At 38.7% G+C, this 20,721-nt stretch overlaps 3 protein-coding genes across 3 annotated transcripts; all 3 read right to left on the bottom strand.

The window, feature by feature from the left end:
• Positions 1–1,236: 1,236 nt before the first annotated feature.
• LOC146580666 (protein S100-P-like) lies at positions 1,237–2,068 on the bottom strand. The gene is made up of 2 exons (XM_085267432.1): positions 1,835–2,068; positions 1,237–1,486 (listed from the first exon to the last, which is right to left on the bottom strand). Exons 1-2 carry the CDS (start codon positions 1,970–1,972, stop codon positions 1,340–1,342), a joined length of 285 nt encoding a protein of 94 aa, XP_085123558.1. The 5' UTR covers positions 1,973–2,068; the 3' UTR covers positions 1,237–1,339.
• A 420-nt stretch (positions 2,069–2,488) lies between these two features.
• LOC146580665 (protein S100-G-like) lies at positions 2,489–3,434 on the bottom strand. The gene is made up of 2 exons (XM_085267433.1): positions 3,202–3,434; positions 2,489–2,724 (listed from the first exon to the last, which is right to left on the bottom strand). Exons 1-2 carry the CDS (start codon positions 3,337–3,339, stop codon positions 2,584–2,586), a joined length of 279 nt encoding a protein of 92 aa, XP_085123559.1. The 5' UTR covers positions 3,340–3,434; the 3' UTR covers positions 2,489–2,583.
• Positions 3,435–13,223: 9,789 nt separating this feature from the next.
• On the bottom strand, positions 13,224–19,134 carry LOC146580664 (uncharacterized). Its single transcript, XM_085267431.1, has 5 exons — positions 18,999–19,134; positions 17,783–18,142; positions 17,403–17,510; positions 14,303–14,397; positions 13,224–13,995 (listed from the first exon to the last, which is right to left on the bottom strand). The coding sequence occupies exons 1-5, from the start codon at positions 19,054–19,056 to the stop codon at positions 13,933–13,935; spliced, it is 684 nt and encodes a 227-aa protein (XP_085123557.1). The 5' UTR covers positions 19,057–19,134; the 3' UTR covers positions 13,224–13,932.
• Between the last annotated feature and the right edge of the window lie 1,587 nt (positions 19,135–20,721).

Below are 20,721 nucleotides of genomic sequence, written 5' to 3'. Positions count from 1 at the left end.
CTATGTAAGAGCCTTGAGAAAATGCCCCAAGGTTTTCAGGAAATGCATTTCGGGAACTGAAATGTGCTTCAGTTAAAGCTCGATGATTATGTTATACTTGCCTGTACTTGCACAATTCGTTTTGAGAAGGTTTGGTAATCCCTAAATGTTTAGAATTCATGCAAAGAATGCATGTAAAGCCGAAACTGCACTGTAATTACATTTTGTTGTTTCCAATATTTGGGATTGTTAAACTGTTTCGTAACTTTTTGTTTGCTGTATAGACTCAGTTTTACAGTATAATGCTGTAAAATTTATAAAATGTTACTGCTACCACTCTTACATCCGATTTGGGGGGGGTTACACCAGCATTGTAAGCTGTTATTGTCCATTTTTGTCCTTTGTAACTCAAATTCAGCACAACATATTTGTATTTATGTGCTCTACAAGTTATGTTGAGCTTTACTGCTAAAAAAACATCTCAAACATCTCAATAAAACATTTTGAAAAACATGTACCTGGATTTAATCACACATCTTCTTTATCCATAATTCATGGTTTCTGTAGCTCTGACAATGCCACTGCATGATAGGTTAATCAAGCAAATAGTAAACATGGGAAGTGGACATAGCTGTGGTTAGAGTGAAGCACAGCTATGTCCCTTTTGTTTTCTTACTTTTGTAAAATTGGGCCCCAACAATAAGACAAGTTTCTACAGGTAGGGCTCACGGAAGTATTTCATACAGCTGGTGTTTCAGACTGTGCCAACCTACAATTCCTACATGCACATTCCCTGTAAGGTCATATACTGCATTTGTGTGCATTTATTGGAGATATTTTCTGTAATTTGTTTAATTCTGTATGAAGTTATTATTATTATTATTATTATTATTATTATTATTATTATTATTATTATTATTATTATTATTATAGTTATTATAGTTATTAAATTATTACATGTGGTAATAATTGTGCCAGCTGAGATATAAACCTTGCTGTGCCATCATTTTGGTTTAACTTCACTGTCAATCCATTTTCACTGGTTGATGTTTGTTGCCACAAGATAATCCTGAATCATGTTTTAACCTTCTGTCATTGCATTTACTCTGGTTTGCAGCTGTCTGTGCTTCTGTGTGGCTGGACCTGAGTTATTATTATTACTACAGCTAATGTTTACTACTTCTGTTACACCATGTATTAGGTGTAAAAATCTTCTAAATGTTTGCAATTCCATATAAACAACGCTTTACAACCATGTTCAGGAAGATAAACCAATTTATTCATCTGTTACAAAACAAGTGGAATTTCAGCAGTGTTATGCAGCTGTTGGTGCTTTTGTCTCCACCCCAGGGTGTGGTCTCTACTTCTTGCTCTTAGTTGGCACACCACGGAAGCAGCAGGTCAGAGCAGCTACCACCGCCATAAACTCCTCAAAGTCCACCACGCCATCTCCATCAAAATCAAGAGCTTTGACCAGGTCATCCACTGCTTTTTTGTCCTTTGCTCCCTGTGAAGACCAACAGAACACCAGTGCTGTAAGCTACAGTCTGCAAGCTGCCAAATAGGGCCTCACTTTTTAGTCGAATAAAAACAGTTAAAACTAAACAAAATGTTGTTGTTCAAGTTAAACAATCAGTCTGAAAACACCATTAGGCTGACACCTTCTGTTAAATTTTACATCACAACTTGTCGGAAACACTTTTAAAAACAACTAGAAGCATGCAGCTGCAGGATGATATGTCCTTACTGCTTTCATTTTGCAAGTTAACCACCAAAACCAATCACCAACACATGAATTTGTATATTTTGCAGCATATAGTAAAAACACAGGTATGCCCTTTGGGGTGTACATTACCGAGATCATTTCAGGCATTTCCTTTTCCAGCAACGTCTTGACTTCAGATTTGGACAGACTGTTCGGGTCGCCATCAGTTTTTGCATACTTTTCAAAGGTGTCGAGCATCATACACATGGACACCTGTAGCTGAGTCATGGTTCCTGGCTGATGGGTAGTTATTAAACAGGTAGAGAAAAAGAAATGGAAGGTCGACAGAGCAATACCTGTGCAGGCAGTGACGGAAAAGAGGAGATACGGTTCTTTTTATACCTTTAAAAATGGGCTTGGCCACATTGGGAAGACAAAACCTCTAAAGGTGTGGCAGTGTTTGCTGCACATATCAGGTTAAATACTCTGAGAACACAACCTCATTCTCCCAACGCCCAGTATGCAAATACTGAAAGGCCATATGCAGCTTTAGTCATTTGCTAGTGGACTTTGGTGAAAATTAAATGAATATTTAATTGTTGATAAACATTGTGCTTTGGATATGAGTTTAACTTTTCTACCACTGCATTTCCTGTGTTTGGCATTTGTCTGTGCTTCTGCATAGGGCTGGACTTAAGCCGCTAAAAGCCATACCATTTTTAACCCTGTATTTAAAAAAAAGTACACTGTGTAAATATCATTCTAGGTTATGCATTTTTATATTAAATCACAACTATGTGCAGGTAGATAAATCCCTTTATTCAGCTGTTACATAACAAGAGGCATTGCAGAGATAATAGGCAGTTGCTGCTGTTGTTCCCAGGGTGTGGTCACTACGCTCACTTCTTGCAAGGGCGGCCGTGGCAGACGCAGGTGATAGAAGCTACCAGCACCATGAACTCGTTGAAGTCGACCTCACCGTCTCCATTGAAGTCCAGCTCTTTGAACAACTTGTCCAGGTCTTCTTGATTCTGTGCTCCCTGTATAAATCAAAAGATTGTGTCACTAGTGCTACATTTTCTAAACTGCCAAAAGTGTTGTTGTCAGTATCATTTTTATTCAAATTTAGCCTTTTTCAAGATCACGTTGTTCCAGTTCGATGACAAACAACCCTGAGATGTATTTGATTGTCTTTACTTTTCAAAAAAATTGAAACACCGTATAAAAACATCAAAAAGCAAACAGCTGACTGTTTTACCAACCAAAACCGAGCATGCAAATTTTTTGTAATCATTCAGTGTCTTTATTGTACTTGAACTCCTACCATGAGTCAGGATGTTTTCTAACTTCATGATAAACTCTTGCATACAGTATATTTAGTTGATAAATATACTTAAATACATAATGTTATGTAAATTTAAGCCTATGTGGCTGATCCTCGCTGAGCAGATATCAGCACTGTACCCAGCGGTGACATGTACATGGCCCAGCACATGCGTGCAAGGAATGAACAGTACCTTGAGCAGTCCAGGCAGCTCGCTTTCCAGCAGAGCCTTGACCTCGGCTTTTGTTAGGCTGTCCGGCTTTCCATCCTTTCCTGCATATGTATCAAAGACCTTCATCATGCAAGCCACGGACGTCTCCAGCTGTGTCATGATTGCTGTCTGACAGGTGGTTATTCAGGTAGAGAGGAAAAATTGGAGGTGGACAGAGCAGTAGCTGTACAGGGAATGAAGGGTTAGAGAGGGGATTCTTTTTATACCTTTAAAAAAATAGGTTTGGCACCACTGATAAGACCAGCTTCTATTGCTGAGGTAGTGCTTCCTCAAATGTTTGACTCCAACTTAGTAAACACAACCTTGGACCTGCATCGCCCAATATTCGCATCACCTGAAAGGCCATATGCAGCTTTGGTCATTTACTTGTTGACTTAAGGCGAGGCCGATCTATTAACAGAACAACAAAGGTAATAAATTCTATGATTTAAAGCAGTAACTAAGCGATTGATTTATTATACAAGCTGAGCTGCAAAGTCTGTTGTCGTTATCATCCAAAGACGATAATGAAACAAGTTTAAACCTGCTGTCAGTGCAGCTTTTACTGTGGTTGGTGGCTGTCTGCGTGTCTATGTAGGGTCGGATTTAAACCACAATAGGAAAGTTACGAAAACTGAGTACACGCGGGCGGTAATCTGTTCTCTCTCATAAATGATGTTGTGGAAATTGTGCTCTCTTACAATATATATATCTATGCATGAAACATCAAAAGCATTTTTGTGGTCAGATAACATGTCACAACATGCCTCTTGCTTCATTATGTCAAACACAATGAGAAATAAAGTTCCTCATGCAGATTGGATGGCAAAGGAGGAATCAAAGATGATGGCGTTCAGTGGACCGAGTACCCGAGTCATACTTTCGAATTTCACTTTTTATTTTAAAAACAAAGCATGTGGATGTGGTGAAAGTGCAAGGGTGCAAGCTTGCAAGTAGAAGAAAGCTTCTGAGACTGTAAAAACCTGGCCATTCAGTAGCGGTTAACACGTTTTGGAGGGTACATCATGGCAAGCAGGCCAGGTCTAGTATCACACTGTAAGTTTGGTTTGTCCCTCTGTCAGTCTGAACCTGGCTGACTCAACAGGTCAAATATTTGCATTGCTTTTGTCCGTCTAGTACATGTTAATCACCGCTTTCTGATATTATCACAAACCCAAATGTGTTAATGCAAAGTAATGTGACACTAAAACTGATCTGTCTTGTAGCTGTTGGTATCACTTTCTGAGGCAGAGTTGTTTTAAGGGTGTAAAAAACACTGCAATTTTAAGTTTACCTGAAAATTAAACCATTTTCTAAATATTTTCCAGTACAGCACATTTTGCAGCTTTGCCAAATGGTGTAGACTTTTCATACCACAGATTGTATATTGTCAGTACTCAGTGCTTCATGGTGAAAACTAAGCTTGGTCTCATGGCTTCTGTTTCTATTGTGTCACTGTTTTTTTCACTGTGGTGAAAGGTGATAAAACATCTTTACGTGGCTCTCCATTTATAGGTTCTTTCCTCTTGCTCTTTTCTCCTTTTATATGCGTCTGCCATCTAAAGCAGCCAAATCCCTCAGCCTTAACGTGATGATTAAATTATTTGTGCGCAGCTGTTTAAATTTGCACCCTGAAAATGCTTTTTATTGTCCACCATGCGTAACTCTGTGTGTGAAACAAAAACTTGACAAATATTTTAGGTATTAAACAACAAATCCTGCAAATACATTTGAGTATACTGAGTATATTTCACTATGACATGAAAGAGATGCTAAGAGATAATATCTTTCCTTTGCACAGCAGTTAGTTTTCCATGTATGGTAACCAAACTGATTTTGACTGTAAGCTGTAAAGCTCTGCTCTATTCATGTGTTGTTGACAGGCAGTTTGACCTGGAGACATGCTAAACAATGCCAACTCTACAAACATGAAAGTGATTCTTGGAAATTCACCGTCGGGGGTTCCTATGAAAGGCGGTGCCTTGACTTTTGCTGTTTAAAAAGAAATTAGAGCGCCTTCCCTGGTTATTGTAAAATCATATATGATATTATAACATTGTCATTATTTTTATAGAAGCTGAAGATGAGCACAATATCTTGAAATAGGAGTAAAAACGAACAGTGGTATATACAATATATAACATAAAATATGTTCAATGTGTGATGTACACTGGCATTATGCCAAAGTCAACAGTGTGCGTATACACACGATGCGGTGTATTGGGTGGAGTACTGGATAAACAGGTGCAGAGAACTAAAGTCTTAAGGCTGCAAACCTAATGCATCAACACTTTAAACAACTTATTGTGATACACACAAACAAAACATAATCTTTCACTTCAAGGTGGCTGTAGCAGGAAGGTGGGTGGCTCCCCCTAGTCTCCATGCCAAATATCCTTGTGTAAGATATTAACCCTAAGTTTCTCTCCGGTGCGTCTATTGGAGTATCAATGTATGTAAATGTTAGTTAGTAAGAAGTTGTTACGGTCACTGGGGGGACTCAAACGCGGGACTCCTTGCTCAAAGGAAGAACGGAGGGTTTTATTTACAAACACCAGGTGAAATGTGTGACAGTGACTCAGTGCTATATACAAGCATGCGGGGATCAGGGCTCCAGGGAATCCACGGGGAAAAACAGGGGAACACTCTCACTCCTCCTCAGTCTCTCTTGGCGTCTCACCAGTCATTTACTCCTCTCTCACACCAGAAACTCAGTAGGGAACAAGGGCAGGTCCAGGGGTACAGGTCAACAGAGATGGCCAGTAACGCGTTACTTGTAACTTGTTACTTGTAATGCGTTACTGTAATCCGATTACTTTTTTCAAGTAACGAGTAAAGTAAGGGATTACTATTGCAAAAACGGTAATTAGATTACCATTACTTTCCCGTAGGAACGCTGCGTTACTGCGTTACTAAAACCGTGATTTTTTTGCGAGAATGTCTCATGACAGTGACGTAAGCGAGTGCGACGTTCGTGACAACAGCTGTGTGCAGATCAACAATGGATCACATATCGATTGTGGGAGAGAGTATGAGCGTGCAGCGTTTAAAGCGTGGAAGTACTGACCTTACTTTGAGTTTGATTCCATAAAAAGTGACAAAAACATTAGTGTCCGTTGTGCGTGGGAAGAAAACTTTTTACAGCGAAAAAACCCCCCCTAAACTTCCAAGCAAGCACCAAGTGCACAACGATGTAATGAGAAACTCACAGAGAAACTCGCGGATTCTTTAACTGACCGCTGCACACCTGCACCAGAGCACACCTCCGCCTACCCTGCTCCTGCTTTACAGGTGAAAATAGAGCAACAGGACCGCTAGTCTTTGATTTTATTTACTTTCTGCTGTGTTTTACTTGCATCTATTTGAAAGAGTGAGTGTAAACACAAAAAAATATTTTATTTTATGTGCTGGAATGTGCAGAAAATCGGTTTAAATATTAAACAAATTTCTTCCAGTCAGAGAATGTTGCATATAATTACATTTTTGCTTGATTCATAAAGTTAAAAGATTAAAACTAACAAAACAAGTTTTAAAAAGAGACTTTTCCATTTGATTACATTCTGTATGATGAATTATGTAGAAAAAGTAGAATTGGGCTGAAAGATCTATCGCTTTATTACCTCTTCAGGTTGTAAATCGTGTTTTTAAAAAGTAACTAAGTAATTAATTACTTTTGAAAATAAGTAATCAGTAAAGTAACGGGATTACTTTTTTGGGGAAGTAATCAGTAATTAGTTACTGATTACTTTTTTCAAGTAACTTGACCAACACTGCAGGTCAAGCAACGATCCAGCGAAGAGCAGTCTCGCTTCTTCCCTTTAGTAGAGGCCAGTTAATGAGGCGGAGGTGTTGATCATCTCCCAGGTATGTAGACCAAAGGCGGGAGCCCACAATGAACTCCGCCCAGGCGACAGAGGGGGAGAGGGAGAAAGAGGGAGAGAGAGAACAAAGCAGAACTTCTCAGGCAGATCTGTCGGACCGTGACAGAAGTAAGTTGGCAAAAATCATAGAATTAAGTGCTTGGGGGAATCTGGCATGTTGTATTAAGTGCTTTGAGTACTCAAAAATTGCTATTTAAGAATCAGTCCATTTACAATGCATTGCTTCTGTTTATAGCACATGGAGCTGTGTATTGTATTTATCTTATCATGTACAGTCATATGACTCAGACAAGATTATTGCCTGAGTCATATGAACAAAAGACGGTTCTGGAATGCGGCACTCCCTAAAACAGGGAATGGTAACTGGAATATACCAACTACTGACACATTAGTGGGGGACCACCATTATAAACCAAATATTTACTTCTAATATGATTACAGTTGTGTTCATAATCACTCATTGTGGACATAACTGCCATCGTTTCAGTTTTAATTATTGCTTTGAACTGTTCTTTTTCAAGTTTTCATAAGTTTGAATTTATTTTGGATTTTCTTTAAGTCACACGGGGTCAAAAGTATAGAAACACAAGGGGAGCTGAAAGTTCTAGTGTGTTTTAACTTGATAAGACCGAGGCGTATTAACTTCTTGTCACTAAACATGATTGAGTACGACTGGTAGTTTGTCATGCCAGCATTTTTTTATAGCGCTTATTGGCTTGACCAATACTCAGAACAATAGGAAAGTCCAGGGAACTCAGTGAAGATCTAGGAAGGAATTGTGGATTTATGTAAATTGGGAAGGAGTCTTGGACTCATGTCTAAACAACTGCATAATCCAATATCATAATTTTAAGGAGCTGAAACACTTCTTTGCAAGCTTTGCAAGCTTTGCACGCTTTGCACGCTTTGAGGTGAAGGGACCAGAGGCAGCAGCAAAAACATCAGACAGCAGCAGCAATTTAAGGGATATGAGGTGAGGCGCACACTGAGGGCAGAGAACCCCATGAAGGCCGCTGGTCCAGATGGTGTGACGGGAAGGGTTCTAAAAGAATGCGCAGACCAGCTGGCTGGGGTCTTCACTAAGATCTTCAACACTTCACTCTCCCAGTCCTGCATCCCACCATGCCTAAAGTTGGCCACAATTGTCCCACTGCCAAAACGTACAGACAGCCTCAATGACTACCAACCTGTTGCTCTAACACCTGTTATAATGAAGTGCTTCGAGAAACTGGTCCGACGTCACATCATGTCCCGCCTGCCACCCACACTCGACCCGCTCCAGTTCGCATACAGAGATAACAGATCAACTGAAGATGCCCTTGGCACAATGCTCCACACTACCTTCTCTCACCTGGAACAACAGGGGCGTTACGCCGGGCTGCTCTTTGTTGCCTTAACACCAGCTCTCCACAAGGCTGTGTACTGAGTCCCCTGCTGTACACTCTGTACACACATGACTGTGTTAAACGTCTTCAAGCAACTTAAAGAAGTCCAGACGCTTTTCTTTGCAAGCTCCTTTGACTACGATGACCTGGATGACTGAGAACCTTCACAGACAAGGTGCAATAATAACAGTGTGCAATACACATGCACTTATTGTTCATTTTATTACTAAGTGAAGTTACTGTGTTGTGTTGTGATGTGTCGTGTTGTGTTGTACGTAGTGCCGACGTGGGACAGTTTTCCAATTTCATTGTACTATTGTACTATGTGTGACTGTGCAATGACAATAAAGAGTTATCCTAAATGATTATATGTAAGGATGGGACAGTTTAGACCTGCTGTTGCACCAATTCCTTTTTAATTTCATTCAGGCCTTTCTAACCAATTTTAAAATGTTTCCGCCTTTCTTGTTTTTCTTTAATTGCTGGAATTTATAACAGAGTATGTTTTGAAAGATGACCAAGTAGCAAACCTCCAGATTAAGAAGGTAGATCACACTATAAGATACTGGAGGTGTGAAATTGTAAAGGGTGAGATTGGGCCTGTGGCTCTCTAACCTGACACATCTGAAGCTACAGCCACAGGAAATAACACTTGTTTCACTGTGAATAAAGCTTTTTTTTTTCTTTTTGAAAACTTTTTCAGAGAACTTATTACAACTTATATATTTATAGCAGTGTTGTAGCACACTCTCACATACAGAGCTCTCATGGCGCGTGTGTTTGAAGTATGGGCAGTATGTGCTGCCCATACTTCAAACATAGGCTAGTTCGTTATCACACCTACGATGGGCTACTTTTGCCTTTGTAAACTATAAAAACTGTTAAGAGAGTGTCAAGGTTCAAAGAAACTGGAAATGAATTAACGACTGCACCATAGGTGATACTTCTCTGGGTGCACATCTACAGTAGGACGAGGTTGATTATAAGGTGCCGGTAAATCAGAATACAACGGCTAGTTTGTTAAATTGTAACAGTAAATGGATTTCTATTTTATAGCACTAGTGACACACCACTAACCCTGAGAGCAAGTAGAGCTGACCAGTGTTGGTCAAGTTACTTGAAAAAAGTAATCAGTAACTAATTACTGAGTACCTCCCCCAAAAAGTAATCCTGTTACTTTACTGATTACTTATTTTCAAAAGTAATTAATTACTTAGTTACTTAGTTACTTTTTAAAAACACGATTTACAACCTGAATAGGTAATAAAGTGATAGATCTTTCAGCCCAATTCTACTTTTTCTGCATAATCCATCATACAAAATGTAATCAAATGGAAAAGTCTCTTTTTAAAACTTTAAACTTTAAATCTTTTAACTTTATGCATCAAGCAAAAACTTATTATTTATATATTGTACTTATATTATATTGTACCCCGCCTCTCGCCCTATGACAGCTGGGATAGGCTCCAGCGCCCCCAGCAACCCTGAAAAGGATAAGCGGAAGCGAATGGATGGATGGACTTATATTATACTTATTATATGCAACATTCTCTGACTGGACGAAACTTGTTTAACATTTAAACTTATTTTCTGCACATTCCAGCTCATAAAATAAAATAGTTTTTTGTGTTTACACTCACTCTTTCAAATAGATGCAAGTAAAACACAGCAGAAAGTAAATAAAATCAAAGACTAGCGGTCCTGTTGCTCTATTTTCACCTGTAAAGCAGGAGTGGCGTAGGCGGAGGTTTATCCTGGTGCAGGTGTGCCGCAGCGGTCAGTGGAAGAATCCGCAAGTTTCTCTGTGAGTTTCTCATTACGTCGTTGCGCACTCGGTGCTTGCTTGGAAGTTTAGGGGTTTTTTCGCTGTAAAAAGAAGTTGTCTTCCCACGCACAACGGATGCTAATGTTTTTGTCACTTTTTATGGAATCAAACTCAAAGTAAGGTCAGTACTTCCACGCTTTAAACGCTGCACGCTCACACTCTCTCCCGCACTCGATATATTATCCATTGTTGATCTGCACACAGCTGTTGTCACGAACGTCGCACTCGCTTACGTCACTGTCACGAGACATTCGCGCAAAAAAACACGGTTTTAGTAACACAGTGCTTACATGAAAGTAACGGTAATCTAATTACCGTTTTTGCAATAGTAATCCCTTACATTACTCGATACTTGAAAAAAGTTACAAGTTACAAGTAACAAGTAATGTGTTACTGCCCATCTCTGGTGCTGACACATATTTGTTTTTATTTTATGATGCAAAAAGGTTTACAGACAAAACATTTGAAGGGACTTGACACAAAAAGTCTGGTCTCCTACCACTTAATGTATGTGTTTAAACTTTTAAAACTATTGATATTAGTGTTTGGTTTCACAGGCAGAGTTAACAGCCTGGAGCAAGGTGCATCTGTTACTCATTATACTAAGGACTGAGGAAACACCCTTTTATCATCGGCATCGTCGTCGATTGGTGTAGTTTTGTGTTTCTTCTAACTAATCACATGAGAAAACATTTACTCAAAGTAGTAACAAAGTTACCAGTAAATGTTGTACAGCAGATAAGTAATGTTCTTAGTGTGTACAGTATTTGTGCAGACATCTGCACAAACCATTTATTCTTGTTTTATTATAGACGGACTTTAAAAAGGGGGTTAATCCAATGCTAGCTTGCTTTTTTATTGTAACTATCCATAAAACATTTTATTCTGTTATCTCATACAGCTCAATTATACGGACAGGCCCTGTAGATCATTTGGTTAAATGCACCATTTGTGTGTTATGAGCCACCTGTGTGGGCTAATCCAATCGGAACCGTCCATGGGGGGTTATGTATTGGTATCGGACGGTATAAAGTATAAAGTTTACAGGGGAATAATATCCGCAGTGGTCATTGACTCATACCAACTCATGAGACAGCTGCAGGCCTATTCAGTTACTGGCTGTAACTGGCTGCTGGGTTTCCTGACAGGAAGAAAGCAGACAGCAAAGGTCTGCAGTAACACTTCTAGCACAATAACAAGTACAGGGACTCTCGAAGGATGTGGGTTGGGGCCCCTCCTCTTCACTCTGCTGACCCACGACTGCACACCATCACTCAACTTCAACCTTTTCATCAAGTTTGCAGATGATGCAACTGTGGTAGGTCACATCAGCCACAATGATAAAAACCTACTACAGGTGAGAGGTTAACCCTCTGGCAGAGTAGTGCAGCAACAACAACCTGTCCCTGAATGTGGAGAAAACTAAGGAGATCATCATAGACTTCAGGGGAATTCACAACCTGCACACCCCACTAACCATCAGTGGTGCTGCTGTGGAGAGCGTAAGCAGTGCCAAGTTCCTGGGTGTGCACATCTCAGAAGATCTCTCCTGATCAAAAAACACAGCATCACTGGTCAGTAAAGCCCAACAGCGACTCTGCAAACTGAGGAGAGCAAGAGCCTCAACCCCCAGCTGCATCACTGTGTGGTATGGCTCCTGCACTGGGTCCTTCCGGAAAAGTTACAACGGCTAGTGAGAGCAGCAGAGAGGATTGTGGGTACCTCTCTTCCCTCTCTCCAGGACAGCTACTGCATCTGCCTAATCTGGAAAGCCCTCTGTATTACAGGTGACTGCACTCATCCGTCCAACAGCATCTTCAGTTTGCTGCCATCATGAAGGAAACTGAAGAGCCTCCGGGCTAGAACCAGCAGATATAGAGACAGCTCCGTCCGTCAGGCTGTCGGGATGCTGAATTCACTCCCTGCTGTCACACACATGAACCCCAGACCTGCATTCGCCTCGTTCCTCTGAAACCCCCAACCCCCAAACATATAAAACTCTGAACCACCACCATTGCCCTTTCACTGACTGCCCCACCCCCCACTTGCACACCCACGCGAACTTGCCCACAATCACTATGATTGAGTTGGACACTGCTGTTTATATAAGATAGTATTGTATTGTATGGTGTTTTACATAAGATTCCTGTTTTATTTTTCATCTTTTAATCTTTATATTGTTTGAGTCTACACTTAGGACCATGGGAGCAAATTCTTGTGTATGACTGTACATATGTTCTTTGACAATAGCTGACTTTGACTTCAGTTGTTAGAACATTTAGCAAATAAGCAGACATTCAGCCCAATGGCTAAAGACTTTGGGCAGACATTGGCTGTTCGTTCATCCAAGGATTAAAGCATAGGTGTAATTCTTAAATAGTTTGAATTAAACCTTGAAAGTCTGCACTTCAATTACACATCAAATGCTTCAGTGACAATCGTCATGCCGTCGTTGTCCCAAAGACGGAGCACTGCATGTAAGCATCTCGTGTTTTCTGCAATAGTATATGTTGCAGTTTGAGGTCTGTCAGTCTTTGCTCACCACCAAATGTTACTAGGACATTTGGCTCAGATGCTTAGGTAGGTCATCTAAAAACAGGAAACCCGCTGGTTTGATTTCCTTGGGCAAATTTAAATTGTTGTCAAATTGTTCTGAATGCTTGAATAAATGTGTGACTGTAGCTTGTACTGTGGGAGCACTGAGCCAGCAAGAACCAGGATGAGAAAAATGTTTATAGTTATAAACATCACGTATGGGTTGCTAAGTCAACTTGGAGGTCAGTGTTCAGAGAAAAGGTATTTTAGGAGCTCGTCGCTAACTGGTCTGATTCTGCCTTCAATCATGGTGAAAACACTGAAACGTTGACCTTATTACATGAATACAGAGAAGATGTACTGAATGATGAGGACACATTTATAATATCAGAGACATGCATTTAATGTCTCAGATTTATTTGAGATGTACAAGTTTTGTATGGTTGATACGACAAACACACACATAGCAAACCTTCGCCCGTCACAGGCGTACTTTCCACTTCCTGTCACTGACCTACTATACAGTCACCCCTGAACACCACACTTTCCATTCAGCATCCTAATCGTAAGCTGTAATCATTACGAAACCTGCGTGTTCAGTGTCGCATTTTTAACCCTCACTGTTGCTGATCGTGTTTTAGCCCGATCAAATTCTGCCTGGTACCATTATCAGTGTATAACCCTGTGATTTTGGGTGTATCCTATATGATGTCTGCATGATCAGAGTGATTTTCCCCCTGAAATACCGAAATAAATTGCACAAAACATTTTTAAGCAAGAAATTACACAAAAATCCTGAATATAGCAAAGATGCCACAAATTAAAAACTATGCAAATTCATCATTTATTTTATTTTTTTATTTGTCAGAAGGTTAAATAAACACATAAACATATTATTATTTTGTGATTCAGGCTTTATGGGACTAACACCCCATCACTGAAATTAATTTTAATTAAGATGTAGTTTATAGAAAAATACATACATATTTACAACCACATATGGGGTTTTTTGCAATCATGCAAAAATGTAAGAAAAATATGCTATATACAGGACAGAAAGTACACAAGAAAACTCTGGAGCCGACACTCATTTACTTTCTTTGGGATCCACATGCTCGAAGTAGAAGGATTCATACAGAGGCACTTGCCGCTGAAAGAGAAGGACATAAAGAAGAAGCTCATCAGTCAGACATCACAGACCGAGGCGCTCCACAGGTCAGTGTTTCCTAAAATGCACAACCTAAAACTCAACAGGCAATCTGAGTTTAACACATAGTTAGGTAGAAACATTATGTCAGTTATATTTTTATGATGTCTCAATGTTGAAGTCACCGTGAATAACTCAGTGAAAATGGATCAACATGTATTTGGACTGTTTAAAAATGATTTTCAGTACTGTTTCCTATTGTCCCCCTAAACTAACTAAAACATCACCCTGAAATGAACCCCGTTCTCACCCACTGAGACGAGCCTCTGGAGGAGCTTGTGCTGTCTTTGTCTGCATCTGCCATCTCTACGTGGGGAACCTCGTAGATGACTCGGGCTGCTAGTGCTGAAAACACACACGTCCACATAGAAATGATTACAAGGATTTAAATTGCATTTTCTTTTTAAAATAATGACCTAATTGGGAGCCGCATTTAATCCTTTCGGTCTCTGTTACTGTTACTGTAATGTTACAAACATGTTACAATACTTCATCCCTCCTTATATTTTCATTTTATTTTAACAAACTTATCTCTGTCAGTGTTTAAACTGTGGCATCCTGTTATTATGGGATGAAATGGACTTTACAATAATTCACACTTTATCTACTTCACTTCTGCACCTGTGGAGACTCAAACCAAGAACCTTCCTGCTGTGAGGAGACGGCACCAACCACAGTGTTTTGTTTTTCCATATCTGCATCAATTACTCACCTCCAGCAGTATCTGAACCAGCTGTTTCAGCTATCATCGTGTGCCAGTCTCAGCTCATTGACCATCTGCTCTTCAGTGACTGGCTTCCTCTTTTTAATTAAATCAGACTTTAGATTTGCCCATATCTACATGTGCTTCTTCTTTAATCTGATGCCAGCAGTCAGTTTAAAAACTAAACCATTTTGAACTATTGCATTCTTTATTTGATAACACAATTTTGCAGCCTTTTTCACAACCCTAGTGTATTAAAACATTATCCTTGGCACACAACGCTATTCAATTTCAGCCCCAAATATTTCTAATTGAAACACTATTATGTTGTTGTTGTTTTTCAATGTAGACTTGTTTCATGAGTAGATCATCTATCAAGAGGAAATTTGCTCTTTTGAGGTTGAACTCCAAATTGTTCCTAGTGAATCAAGTATTAATGAATGTATGAATGCAGCTTGTAGTGTAGAACGACTTTGAGTTTTCAGTGTTATAAATATAATAAAGTAAAAACGCATGTTATTATAAAGTGGTAGGGTACTTACAAAAAGAAAAAAAAAGTGATGTGATCCAAAAACCCAAAGTTTTCTGCTTGTTATCACAACCAGGCCTCCTGTTAGCAGCTCTTTTATCTTTCAGTCAGTAGAAAGCTGCTATCAGGTGTACAGATTGTTCAAAATTACAGATTACTCCTACCCAATCCAATTTCATTACAGTGGGTTGCACAGAGTATTATAGTTTAACATTGTGCTGCACAATGTGTTAATGTTTCCTGTAAGAGCGCCACATGAGTTGTGATGTGTATAGAATTGTTTGCTGCAAACAATCGTTTGCTGTTTGGTATTTAAAGAGAGTCTATGGGAACTTCACCGTTGTGGTACATACTTTAAATATAAGGTTACAAGAACTGACAATTCAATTTGAACTGATAGTGTCAAAATATTTTTCTAAAATATAAAAAAAAGTAGATGTGTTTACTTTCTTCATATTGACTGTTTAAGGTGATGAGATGAAGCTAGCACCTGGATAAATCTCATTGTGTTCCAACTGGTTTCTTACAACTACATTCAAATATACTTCACATTTGTTTTCCGCCACTAACATATATGATAGACTTTGGTGCTCTGTAAGACAGTCTATGTTGTTGTTTATACAGAGGATCCTGTAGGAGAACTTTCTGAAAATCGCCATTTTCATTTTGAACTACCTCCAAGCTCTTTGATTGTGTGCTTTTCTATTACGTATTCATCTACACTGTTTATATCATTCTGTTTGCTATTTATTGCTGTCTTCTACACTCCTGCACAGTTGGCGTGGAACGCCCATAATTTCGTTGTACATGGACAATGACATTAAAGTCCTATTCTATTCGGTTCTATTCTATTTTCCAGGTACCAAGATATTTCTTCTAATGAAACCCTTGAAAAACTTATCAGTCAGGAGCATTAAAATCCATTACATTTGTTATTTAGTATACTAGTTGACTTGATACCAAATAAATAAATAAAAGGCATTTTTCTACTCTTTCTGATCCCTCAAAGAACTTTTACATTAAGTGTAGATTCTTAGATTCAGTTAGTTTCTTCCTTTTAGTTAGTTTATTTGAAAATATTTTGATGTTCTCATGTCAGGGTCAGCTTTGTTGTATTTAATATAATGAGTAGGATGTGTGTCAGGAGTGACAGATATTACAAAACAAGCAGCACTTTTTGCAGGTCTTTGAGTCACAGCCATGAAGATGCCAACAGGTAAAAGGACTGTTTCTTATGCAGCGCTTTTCTACTCTATCTGAGAACTCAAAGCGCTTTATCTTAAACAAGTCCCAGTAAACACAGGTGGTCGAAGAATCAAGCTAAAAACATTTCATATATATTTTTTATTTAATTTATTTTTTACTTACTAGTTTGTGAGTGTACACTATAGTTTCAGTTAGTACTTTTTTAAAGCCTAGTTTTATTTTGTTTAACAGACGTGTTTGTTCACACCTGGTTTTAGTTTAATGTAAGTACAAACACCTTGTGGCTCAGTTACTATTTTTCTTTCATCGGTTTTACCACAACACTTAAACTTTGCTGCCATGCAAACTGACAGTTGTGCAAATGTATTAGTGAGGAAAGTGTCAGCCTCCACATTACGAGTCCTAATTTCAAGGCTTTTGATGCAGATTGTTTGGAACTTTTCTTTTTCAGGAATAGTTTTGCGTGATGAAAAATGCGGACTGCAGAAGGTACTAAATGAATGCTGTTCAAATAGCATGTACAGAAACTCACACAGTTTTTTTTAAAATCCTCGTGCATTTCCTGCTCCAACTTTTTATTACGTATATGGAAATATTAGCTCCTAACTTGTTTGAATTGGCTCCAATATAGTCCAGCAATAATGTCAAGGTACAGTGGTTGAGGTATATCACAGAGAACTATCTCATCATAAAACAACTGCACATTTATAGTCAAGTGATTATTTTGTTTATTGTTTAAAATGAACCTGTGTTCCTGTGTGTGATACCTGTGTCATGTTCTTTGGTTAAAAGAGTTAAATACAACGTGTCTTTATGTATAGACAAAAACACAAGTAACAAAGAAATATTTTTGTTCAGTCCACCACTCATAACTGAGTCTCTGATGCTTTAGTATTCATTTAAAGTTGGTACCTTGTTTTCTTCGCAGAGTGCAGTAACAGACGAGTGTGACGAGGAGCAAAGGAACCACTACAGCCAGGGAAATGATCACGTTGGTTGGATTCCCAGGATATAAAGAATCTGTTAAATTTGTAATAATATTATAATAATAATTACATCCATCTATCTCATGTAAAAATGCAATGCCTTCTGGTACTATCATGGTAAAATGTTGTGTAATTTTTTTATTTTTTTTTTAAAAAGAGGGATAAAAACTGTATTAATTGTCTATTAAGACTACCAAGCCACCTAAAATGACAGTGACAGTACAGTTGATTTCAGTCTACAGTTGATATTGATTAAATATCAACTACACTCGTAAAAAGGGATTTGAACATGTCACCATACTGAACCTTGTGCACTTTGCCAGTTGTTCCCAGTATCGTTGCCTGTCTTGACTGTGATGACTGTCCCATTTCCTTTAGCCTCAGTTAAAGATGGTATCTCCACAGTCACCTTGCAGATGTACGTCCCTGAATCGTCTGTTCTAACACTTGAGATATTCAAAAAATAACATTTCTTCTCTTCCTTTATCAGAGACGCATTAGGCTGATTAATAAAGTAGTCGCTCCTAATTACTGTTTGATTTTTAAGCCAGTTCACTCTAAATCTTTCAAACTTCTCTGTCCAGCAGCAGGTGATGTTTACTGTCTCTCCTTTCCTGACAGAAACATCGGGACTCTGGGTCACAACAAATGTGCCTGATGAAACACCTGTAGGAGACAAAGTGGAACATAAGTCATTACAAGACCACACATATTGCATGATTTCTAAAGCTAAAAGCATCAGGGTTTTGGTACAAATACAGTATGCAGATATGTTTTCAAGTAGCATGAAAAGAAAAGCAACTGAACTTTTTTAGGTTTCCTGAAGATGTTTCAGCTCACATCAGAGAAGCTTCTGATGTCTTCAAGAAACTTTAAGTAGTTCAGTCACTTTTCCTTCCATATCCTTAGATTACACATGTGTCAAACTCCAGACCTCGAGGGCCAGTGTCCTGCAGGTTTTAGATGTGTCCTTGATCCAACACAGCTGATTGAAATGGCTAAATGACCTCCTCAACATGTCTTGAAGTTCTGCAGAGGCCTGGTAATGAGCTAATCATTTTATTCAGGTGTGTTGACCCAGGGTGAGATCTAAAACCTGCAGGACACCGGCCCTCGAGGCCTGGAGTCCGACACCCCTGGATTACCATGACCTGGATGGCTGAGAGCCTACACAGACACAGACATGCTTCTAAAAACATTATAGTGATTTTTATAGAAAACAAATAACAATATTAGGTAGTAAATGCACATCAGGAATAAAGATGTCATGATAATAATTTTGTTGTCTTTTACATCTGTTATTTAAAAAGCCTTGTATCTTTATAAATCATTCTAGATCTAAGTTAGTCTCACTTCTTAGAACTAAGAACTTTAAACACTGACATATTGAGAAGAAATAATATCAGACATTCATTTATCGCTTGAATACTTATCACAAACAAATTTAGGAAAACTTAACTTTTCCATTTAGAGAGGAATGGTATAAAAACTAAATAATTTGCTAAGTTGTGTTTCTACTTACTCCAGGATGACAGGGTACAGAGAGAGGCGAAAAGCAAGCTACTTAGCAAGATCTTCATCTTGCCACACTGATTCACTACTGAACAGTTACAATCGCTTCATCTGTCACATCTTCTCTTAGTCCCACCCACCACACACACACACACACACACACACACACACACACACACTGTGCACCATGTTTTCTTCAAAGATCTTCTGTTTTCTAGAGAAGTGTGAAAACCCACAGATGCTGCTGCTTCCTCCTTCAGACAGATGACAAACTGTAGAAGCTGTGACTAAGACTCAGACCTTTCTCTTCCGACTGAAAAGGACACTTTTTTTATCCTTATGCAGAGATGCTGAAATGGGGTCACAATAAAATACATATTAAGGACAGATAATGTAATAAACTGTATTTTTGTTCAAGAATTGTTATTAAAATAGTTTGAAAGTCAATCTTTGCAAGTTTACACACATGCATACATACAAAGTTTACATGTTAACATTAATTTATTTTAATATTTGACTTATTTTTTTAACTGCACTGTTTTGGAGGTTTTACGTTGCCAGATTATTGTAGTGGTATAGCTTTTATTCTATTATTATTATTATTTTGTTGAAAACATCCGGGAGGAAGTTGATGTAGGTCACCTGAAAACGTGAATTGAGAGTTCATAAATGACGTGAATTGTCATTCTGTGAAGTCCTCAGAGTCTGAAGCTACTTTTTGCTGCTACTATGTTTCCCAAGGGGTTGAAGCAGTCGACACATCCACATGTTTTGATTTCACACCTGATGATACTAGAGATTTCTATTACCCTATCACAGTCTCATTCTGAGGGAGTCACATATTTTCAAACAGTGCGGCTTACATAAGAACAAGGTGTCTTTTAGCATCTATGCTTAAACCTAACTGTGATAGTGGTTTGTTGTTTTGCCTGCAGGAGGAAAGGTGGAGCAGTTTGTGGTGCTGGGTGGAGCTGATTGGCACAGTTGCTGCATACGTGCCATTGCATGTTGGGAGCTGAGCCAGACCGCAAAGCAGCCAGTCACACTAGCTCTCACAGCCTGGGTCAGTCCAAGCAGAGAAAAACCTGAGTTGTTATTTAGAGTGTGCTGTGAATTCCCCTGATTGGCTCTGTTAAAGTGACAACACACTACATGCTTTACATGCTGAGTAGTTTTCAGTGCCAAAACCTCATCAGTGAGCAACAGGATAGGCATGAATAAGAAAGTGAAAAACATAATAGTCACAAAAGACTTTATTGTAACACTGCAGTGACGACATAAAACAATGTAAATACATGTATTTGCTATAAACATGCTATTTAAAGTGTTATCAATTGTATCAGTTTTAGAACGTACAGTAACAATTGCAACGTTATTTTGTAACAGTGTAACAACCAGCTCATCTGTGACTTGTCAGTCACAAGTCAGTTATCACTAGGGAATAGTAAATGGACTGATTCTTATATAGCGCTTTTCTACTGTTCTGGAGCCCTCAAAGCGCTAGTGAGTCAGAAATGTTTTGAATATTGAATATACATGGTCTACTGTGGAGTAACATTTTCCAAGAATTTGATGCATTCTCATAGACTTATAAGAAAACAGAACTCACTTCACTTCAATGTGCAATCTACTGACACCTAGTGGTGAGATTTTACACACTGTACCTTTAAGCATGGGTACCAAGAAAATACTAGTTCCCTATCACCTATGGTTTCAACTTATCTAATGAAAAC

Source organism: Mchenga conophoros, linkage group LG3 (genome assembly GCF_057382185.1).
Source record: "Mchenga conophoros isolate Kocher_MC1m ecotype Shallow Benthic linkage group LG3, M_conophoros_male_GT1.1, whole genome shotgun sequence".
Lineage (NCBI taxonomy): Eukaryota > Metazoa > Chordata > Actinopteri > Cichliformes > Cichlidae > Mchenga > Mchenga conophoros.
Note: the sequence above shows the minus strand (reverse complement) of the source record. Positions and strands in the feature narration are given on the sequence as shown.